General features: G+C 30.7%; 1 protein-coding gene across 1 annotated transcript; it reads right to left on the reverse strand.

The window, feature by feature from the left end:
• Positions 1 to 544: 544 nt before the first annotated feature.
• Positions 545 to 7548, reverse strand: LOC105662460 (circadian clock-controlled protein daywake). The gene is made up of 5 exons (XM_012284993.2): positions 7389 to 7548; positions 5496 to 5588; positions 3519 to 3785; positions 3075 to 3233; positions 545 to 948 (listed from the first exon to the last, which is right to left on the reverse strand). The coding sequence occupies exons 1-5, from the start codon at positions 7462 to 7464 to the stop codon at positions 800 to 802; spliced, it is 744 nt and encodes a 247-aa protein (XP_012140383.1). The 5' UTR covers positions 7465 to 7548; the 3' UTR covers positions 545 to 799.
• Between the last annotated feature and the right edge of the window lie 2121 nt (positions 7549 to 9669).

Below are 9669 nucleotides of genomic sequence, written 5' to 3' on the forward strand. Positions count from 1 at the left end.
CTTGCAGAATAAAAATTATAGCGTGAAAAATATGCGAGCATTTAATGGAATTATTCTGAGACTTTCGCTTGTGTTTGATAAATTCTAAGATTAAATTTACTTGGTATTTTTTATGGAAAATATTAACATATAATTGCTGTGAGAAAATTTCTTATTTCTTTATTCGTAAACTATTTTTAGTTTGAAAGAAATTTATGAATACAATTAGTGAGAGTTTAAAAATAAAATTTACACAGAACTGTAAATTTTTATTTATTAAAAGAAAGTAAAGTAATAAGTTTTGAATAAAATTTAAATTTAATATTTCTTCTAATAACGACAGTCTCTCGCTATATTGCCATAAAGGAAGCAGAAGAAACTTTTGAAATAAAGGTCATCTTTAGAAATAAATACAAGCTGCTAATTTTCATTTGTACAAAATAAAATAAAATTTGACACGTTTGTAATTTTTCTACTTAGCAAAAATTGTAAAACGAAACACCCTGACGTCTAAAAAAATTTATGGTTATTAAAAAAATTAATTTTAAAGTATAAAAGCAAGGTCTTAACGTGTGATACTGGTTCTTTATTTCACTCATACTTCTATAACAAAAACAATAAATTGTTTCAACAACATACATTCTTTGTTAATATAAAAAAGAACAGCTGGAAGAACTTAAATGTTAAATTTTACGAAAGTCTCTACAAAGTTTGTATTATAAAACGTTCTTCGCTTCTTTCTTGCTCCTTCGAAGGATCCTTTGATCCTCAGTCGCTTCTTCGGTTTATTTGAATTATTTTCGAACTATTAACTCGTGGTTCAAGGGAACACGGTGGAGAATGGTATTTTCGAGAAGAAACGATTAGTGAACTCGGTTAGGTATTCGTCCCAGAGCTCCATCATCTTCGGCATCATTCCACGGAACACCACTGGCCAGTATTCGTTGATGAAGATCAACGCTGCACGATCTAAACATTAAACATTTTTATTTTAATTAAAAGTATTGACACTATGGAGTCTCAAGATGAATCATGGTGAAATAATTAAATGTGAAGTTATTCAAACTTTTAATTATTTCAGTATTCGACATTGGAAAACTCTGATATTTCTTTATTATAGAATACAATAAAAATATAGTAAAATATGTAAATACTAAGCAGAAATATTGTTACACTGCTAATTCATAAATTAGTAATAATAATTTGAACAATCAGTAATTATTTGTGGAGTCCTCAGTAAGACGCACCAGGTGCGTCATCAGATGTATACATTACGTGTATATTTCAATGTAATTTTCTCAAAAATTAATAATACTAATACCATGGATTCTATCCACTCTATGAATCAGTATTCGTTACTACGATGCTAGTACTACAACTACAACATGAATTGAAAAATACTAATTAATCTTAAGTCACAGATCACGTAATAGTTTTGCAGTATTACGAGACATGGAATGAGCGATGTTACAGAGACGAAAACGCTAACAAATGACAGACATGCATAAGGATTGCATGTTAATTAGATAGCACAGGATTTTCTTGAAATGCCGGTAACTCGACTACCCATGCGTATACGGCAACACAATATTATGTAATGACGGGATTAATAGGAGGTTCAACTAATGAAAGTATCGTACCGATTACCTTAAGTAAACAGTAAATTACTATTCGTAGTTTGTATTATGTCATATCGACGTTTATGGTAATCATTTTTATTTATATGTAATACTTGTTCTATACGTAATGACGCACCTGGTGCGTCGTGTGAGACCACGTTCAAGTACTGACGAAACATTAATAAATTATTGTACGTGCTTTATTTTATGACGTTTCAATATTTAAAACAATTGGAATCATTTTTTATTTTGTACTGATTCGATAGCCAATGACACACCTGGTGCGTCGTATAAGGCACTGACACATCTGGTGCGTCCCACATTCAAGGACTCAAAAGTTAAAAAATTACTATTAGTATCGTGTATTATGTTATATCAATATTTATTGTAATCTTTAGAATCAACTTTTACTTCTGTGTAATACTATTCGACACCTAGTGACGCACCTGGTGCGTCGTGCAAGACACTGACACACCTGGTGCGTCCCACATTCAAGTACTCAAAAGTTAAAAAATTACCATTTATATCTTATACTATATTATATCAATATCTATTGTAGAATCCTTAGAATCACTTTTTTCTTCTTCATAATATTTTAATATCTAATGACGCACCTGGTGCGTCTTCTAAAATACACCCCCTTCAAATTCTCAAGAAAGATTAACAAATTATTATTCGTATTTTAAGACTATAGTATGTCCCATCGTCTTTTAAAATAGTTCTTAGAAACATTTATCAAGGCAAACAAGTAATATTTATTCTTCATACGCAATGACGCACAAGATGCGTCTCTTTTACTGACACTTCTTATACGCAATATCTGTTTAATTGTCTAATGACGCACAAGGTATGTTTTTATATTTCATCGAATGATTTTCCATCACCGTGTATGTAACATTTTTTCGGTTCACCTAATGACTCACAAGGTGTGTCAGGCAAAGAACTTGAAGAAAAAATTACTGTTCACGTTCTATAATCTACCATATCCTCTTTTATAACAGCTTTTTATTTCGTGTTTTTAAAATGTACACGTAATGCTGTATACATCTGATGACACACCTGGTGCGTCTTACTGAGGACTCTAGTAATAATTGCTTATTGTTCACTCAATTATTACTAATTGTTCATTATTTATACTACATATTATTGTCTTTTATGACTATATAAAAAATTTTTCATAATGCAAATATTCTGTATCATAGTTGACGCACCTGGTGCGTCTTGCTGAGGACTCTACAGATAATTACTTATTGTTCACTGAATTGTTATTAATTGTTCCTTATTTATATTATATATTATTGTCTTTTACGACTATATAAACAATTTTTCATAATGCAAATATTTACTCTGTATTACAATTGACGCACCTGGTGCGTCCAGCTAAATGAGAAGGTAATGACGCACCCGATGCGTCTCAACTTATAAAAATGAAATTGAACATCGATAATAATTTAAAATTAAATAAATTGGACTTACTCAATTCCTCGTTTCCATTGAAGAGGTCGCTAAACCAGATTCTCATGTTTCCTACTGTTGGAACCATTTTGAAGTGCTCGATGACCCATCTATCGTCTTTCACGTGTCCCGTGATGTCCCAAATACATCTCACGTCGTCCATACTAATATTGAAGTACCCTGCAAATGAAATATTCGACAAATTGAACATCTGCTCATGCGTAACATGATATTTAACGCGAAAATTAGTATTCACGAGTTCTTTCACGCTTAAATGATCGCGTCTTTAGTGGAACTTGACCGGCACCACCATTAAAGGCGGTAATTTCAAACTGAAAAATTTTACATTTACAAATTCTTAAGATCAGAGAAGTTTAATATTATTATTTTATTAATATTTCTTAAGAAGACTTATTATAGTTGTAATGAGAAGTTATATTAAAAAATAAAATATTGATGTAATACCTTTTCCACCAATTTTGAAGGCATCCAGAGAACCTTGAGCATCATAGTCGCCATCAATGAAAATCTTCGGCAATTCAAGATCGATTTCCAGCCGGAAGAAATCGTCGTTCATTTCCGGTTTCACGGATAAGAAGCGAGCTTTCGAGAGACCGTACGTTCGAACGTCGGAGCTCGCCAATCTTCCTTGCATTTTTCCAAAAGTGTACTCGAACGTGTTAGATTCCATGTAATAAGGGTCCATCAGGGGTATATCGAAATCTGGTAACCCTTTTCACACAAAAATTCACGAATAAAAAGTTAATAAAGTGTAAAATTTAACTTAGGTTATTATTTGAAAAAGGGCGCGAAAATTTGAAAGCACTAACAGTAACAAAAATTGCTATTACAAAAAGCAACAATAATTAAAGAATAAAATAAATATAATTTTTACAAGAATGTACAAGCTATAAAACTGAATATAACTGAAGTAAAAAATGACAGAAAAAGGCGGCAAAATTTGAAAAGCCATTGAAAAACAGAAGCAGTAAACACAGGAACAAACATCAGTCGAACAAAAAAGTAAAAACAAAAGAACAGAAGGTCCCAGATAAAAATTCAAAGAATCCAGAATAACCGAAAGTGGAGATCAAATAAAAAAACACTCGTGATGAGTAAATATCTAGTCTCCGTTCATAATTATATGCGAAAGTCAATATGTGACACTGGCACGAGCGGAGTCGTCAAAATAACGTGTTTTAGATTTTTATTTTAAATAAAAACTATTAAGACACTTCCGTTCAAATATTATATACTATATATATTTAAATTCATCTTGTATTATTTATTTATTTATTTCTATTAATTACATTCACTTTAATGAAAAATAATAAAATATTACAAAATGTGAAGCTTGAATATTTTTCAAATATATACGGTTGGAAGATACAAAAAATTATTTGTTATTTATTTTATATCGTATTGTCTTTTATAATAAATATATGAACAGGTTTTCACAATGCAAACGTAATATTTATTCTATGTCAGAATTGACGCACCTAGTGCGTCCACTAAAGTAATATGACGCACCTAGTGCGTCCACTTTAATAATATGACGTACCTGGTGCGTCCACTAAGTAACGTGACGCATCTGATGCGTCCACTAAATAATATGACGCACCTGATGCGTCCACTAAATAATATGACGCACCTGATGCGTCCACCAAGGTAATATGACACACCTAATGCGTCCGCTAAATAACATGACAAAATCTGATGCGTCCACTAAATAAAATGACGCACCTGGTGCGTCCACCAAAGTAACATGACGCACCTGTTGCGTCTACTAAATAGCATGACAAAACCTGGTGCGTCCACTAAATAATATGACGCACTCGGTGCGTCCCATATATAAAAAAAATTATTAAAGACACATGATTACTCATTTATGTAAATCTAATTTACGTAGTTATTTTTAATAGAAAAACAGCTATAGACATTAACGTTAAAAAATGATTTAAAGAACTAGTATTCGGAACACGTCATCGGTGTTTCGAAAACATTCGAATGTCTGGGCAATATCGAAAAAAAGCAACTATTCGCGAAGTGAACGGCGAATGTTTATATGCAACGGCAAATTAAGGAACGACGTAATATTTACAAACGTAGGTGCCAAAAAGAATGCCATCGTGATATCATGCAAAAGGAAACGATTTTACATAAGCAGACAAACATACCGATAAAAAAGGGTCATTAACAAACGGTGAACGTGTTGCGAACTCTTCGAACGAGACATTATCAAGTTTTATGCAATATGATTTAATGTGATTCAGGAGAGAAATGGAAAAAGGATCGTTGCAAGGACGAGTTCGAAACAAGTTTAAGGGGAAAAAATTGTGCTTATTGGACTGTGACTCGGTTTGCAAACAGACATCGTATAATACACTGTTTGTTTACAAAGCACCGTGTTTCGGCGATAAAAGGAGATTGACGAGCACGTACCTTGCATAAATATCGGCCATGCTTCTTGAATGGCGAGACGCAGACAGGATGCGAAATCGTCGGAATCCCTTTTACAGGTTTTTACACCCGCAGCTGAAAAAATAAACTCAGTTATTTAATTTCATATTTATAAACTTGAAATATTATTAAATACACTATAAATAAATTTTGGATCATTTATTTAATAAAAATAAATTTGTTACAATTTATAAATTTGATGTCACAATTTATTTATTAGGATTCAATCAGAAAGCACAATTTACTCCTTGTACATAAATTTGATGTTACAATTTATTTACTGTAAATTTTGATGTCACAATTTATTTATTATGACTGCATCTGAAAGCACAATTTACTCTTTCTAAATAAATTTTAACATTAAATTTATTTACTGTAAATAAGTTTGATACCACAATTGTTCATACTCAATAAATTTGTCAGCTCAAACCCTTCACTACATACCTACAATGACATTTTACTTAAAATTCAATTTGCCATAAATGAATATACTACATTTTTATGAATACCTATAATTACTAGTACTTTATTAACCATAAATAAATGATTATCCTTGTAATCCATTCGTTCAAATGCACTCAAGCGAACTAAGGATGAACATAAATGAAAAATGAAAGCTCATAGTGAATGGCGGTCTTCAGATTTCGCTGAAATTTAACTTACAACCACATACAAGCTTCTTATGCCAACTTTCTAACTCACTGGTTCACTAGAAGCAATAACAGAAACTTTTACTCGTAATTGAGTAGTAAGGAGAAGTTAATAACTGTTTTTACTTATGTTCCACTTAGGAATTTCATACTTTGTAACCTCAGAAATTGGTTTACTGTAATGGACTTCTTGTTGCACTTTTTTCGCTACTGTTTGCAAAATTCTTTGTTAATTATATATGATGAAGGAGAAATGCTGTAATTGACTTCAGTGCCTCTGTTTAATTTTATTGTTATTTATTACTTTTGTAATTTTAGTCTCTCCAAGGAAAATCGAGTTTCGTTTATAAAATTCTTCAGATATTATATGTAAAATTATTTATATAAATGAATGAGATATTCAGTCAAATTTTGTGAGTCAATAATTGTTATTTTATCTCTGTATTTTTTATTTGAGATATTTCTTTTACTTTTAAGAAAATGTATTTTTAACAGAAGACTCCCTCATCATTAAAATTAATCTTTAATTTTTACCAAGTTAAAATATGAAGTTATGTCTAAAATTTTGTCCAAAGTAAAATACAAAAGGAATTTTAAATTTTGTCTGAATTAAAATATACAAATGTATCTATCACTATTATCTTTAATTTAAAATTCTTTTAACCCTTGACAACAGAATTAAAATTCATAAGACTACCATCACTAAAATCACTTACGACTTAAATAAAAATAAAGAATCCCAACAAATAGTCCTATCTTATCCTGTCTCAATAATTCTTTCATCAATTATTCCCTAAACAACCCTAAAACCCCTAAAAGTCTCTTCGTCATCAAACGTCTCTCATTCAAAAGTACACCAAAATTCTGTCAATGAAAAATAAAGTATGAAAGTCTAAAAATGTAGCTCTGTAACGAAGAAAAGAATTCCCTAAACAACCCTAAAACCCCTAAAACTGTCTTCCTCATCAAACATCTCTCATTCAAAAGAACAGTAAAAATCTGTCAATGAAAAATAAAGTATGAAAATCTAAAAATGTAGCTCTGTAATGAAGAAAAGAATTTCCTAAACAACCCTAAAACTGTCTTCCTCATGAAACGTCTCTCCTCGTTCAAAAGAACAAAATAAAATCGTTCTGTCAATGAAAAATAAAGTAATGAAGATCTAAAAATGTAAATATCTGTAACGAAGAAAAGAAGAAACAAAAAAAAGATTATAATGACTTACGAAGCTGATAATCCGCAGCGACGAGGGCAACAACAGCGAGCGCAAAGGAGATCGTTCGAATCGCGCGGAACAACATTGTGCTTGGTTAAAAATCTTCCAGCTAGCCTAGCCAATTATAAGCGGTCCGTTTATATAGTTTCCAGCCCCAAGGACTCCGGGCAGAGCTACGTTGCAAAATTGCATGTCATTAAAGCGCGCGCCAACACGTGAGAGGCGAGAATCACTAAGCAGCATGTCGCCCCGTTGCACCAGCTGCTGTTCGACAACCTCCTTCGTTGTTAACCCTGCTATTCTAATTTCTTGTCACGCGAAATTTTTACCCTTCAAACTTTAGAGGATCTATTTACTTTTCATTTTTTAGTAGAAACATACATATGGACAGGGGAATTAGTTTATTTGATGTGTGCAGTTTCATCCCTTATTTAGGAAAAATTGTGATTGGTAGGAAAATATTTGGGAGGTTAGGAAATTTTAGTGGGGTAGATGTTTAGGTGGGGATGCAATGTGAAATGTGAGATTAGTATACAAAAATTTGATGGTAGGGTTATTTATGAGGTTGGACTTACGTTATTTATGAGGAAGGGGTGCAAGGTAGAAATATATGGAAATATTTGAAAATTTCATATTCTTCGAATCTCGATTATTTGTCAAATTTATCAAATACTATGATGAATGTATTTACCAATAGTCTATAAGGTATCAAGTAAATTTTTATTTATTTTTTAAGTAAATTTAGTAGTAAATTTTACAGCAAATTTGCTGTGAATGAGGTATCAGCTTGAGATGGTAAAATTGGACACATAAAAATATTGCAAACAATTTTGCAAATATTTCAATAAAAATATCACAAATAATTCTTGCAAATAATTGAATAAAAATATTACAAATAATTCTTGCAAGTAATTAAATAAAAATATCACAAATAATTCTTGCAAATAATTAAATAAAAAAAATCACAAATAATTCTTGCAAATAATTGAATAAAAAAATCACAAATAATTCTTGCAAGTAATTAAATAAAAAAAATCACAAATAATTCTTGCAAATAATTAAATAAAAATATCACAAATAATTCTTGCAAATAATTGAATAAAAATATCACAAATAATTCTTGCAAATAATTAAATAAAAAAATCACAAATAATTCTTGCAAATAATTGAATAAAAATATCACAAATAATTCTTGCAAATAATTGAATAAAAAAATCACAAATAATTCTTGCAAGTAATTAAATAAAAAAAATCACAAATAATTCTTGCCAATAATTAAATAAAACTACCACAAATAATTCTTACAAATAATTCAATAAAAATACCAAATATTTAACCAAAAATGTCTTTCTAAAAATGTCAACCTGAAAATGTCCTCCTAAAAATAAAAGTATCTTCTATCAACAAAAAATTAATAAAAAAGTAATTACCAAAAATTAAAGAAGAAACTAACATCACTAAAAAAGAAAATTAACATCAGAAATTATCAGTAAAATAAATAAAACGTCCAAATAACCCTAATACAATAAACAAATACCATAACGATCACAAATAGCATACGATCTTCCTCAAAGAGAAAGTATGATTCAATGACTGTAAATTACGATATTTAAACAATGTAATTAAGTAATGAAGTACCTAATGATCATAAAAGGGGTAAAAAAAGCTTGAAACAATTACGAGTTCTCAGTATCAAGTGTTGCACGATGTTCTTTTGTTACAATAAACAGATCGTTTAAAGGAGGAGGCTGAGTGTTCAAGTTTTCTGTCACTGCATCGGCATCCCGGCCTCGATGACTCGCTTTGCTTTCCTCTCGCGATCGTCGATCCGTGTAGAGGCGTTCTCAGAACCGCCATTGGAATAATTTCCACGCTTGTTTACCTTCTATCGCGTTATTTTTCTATGGAATTCTGTTTTTTAGCAATAGTCCTCGATTTTAGGTGAGGACCTTGTATTTGGATGGATGATTCTTTTCAACCCCCTTCCTTAAAGTTGAAGTACATTCTCAAAAATAAATTATATTGTACTGTTCAATTTTTTATTATTGTTATACTTCAATTTTTCATTATTGTTATAGATTATGAAAATCTCAAAACACGACAATTTTAAGATCCTAAATTTCCAAACACTTGAACTTGCAAATCTATAAATTTCCAAAGAATCAACCCCCAAATGAATAAACCCCAATGCTCAATCACATTAAGTTTTCCCAAAATGCTTAACCTTGCAAAATTCTACCCAAAATGCCTAACCCTTCAAAATCTCAAAAATTCCCAAAGTAGTAAATTT

This window comes from Megachile rotundata, chromosome 14 (genome assembly GCF_050947335.1).
Source record: "Megachile rotundata isolate GNS110a chromosome 14, iyMegRotu1, whole genome shotgun sequence".
In the NCBI taxonomy this organism is placed as follows: domain Eukaryota; kingdom Metazoa; phylum Arthropoda; class Insecta; order Hymenoptera; family Megachilidae; genus Megachile; species Megachile rotundata.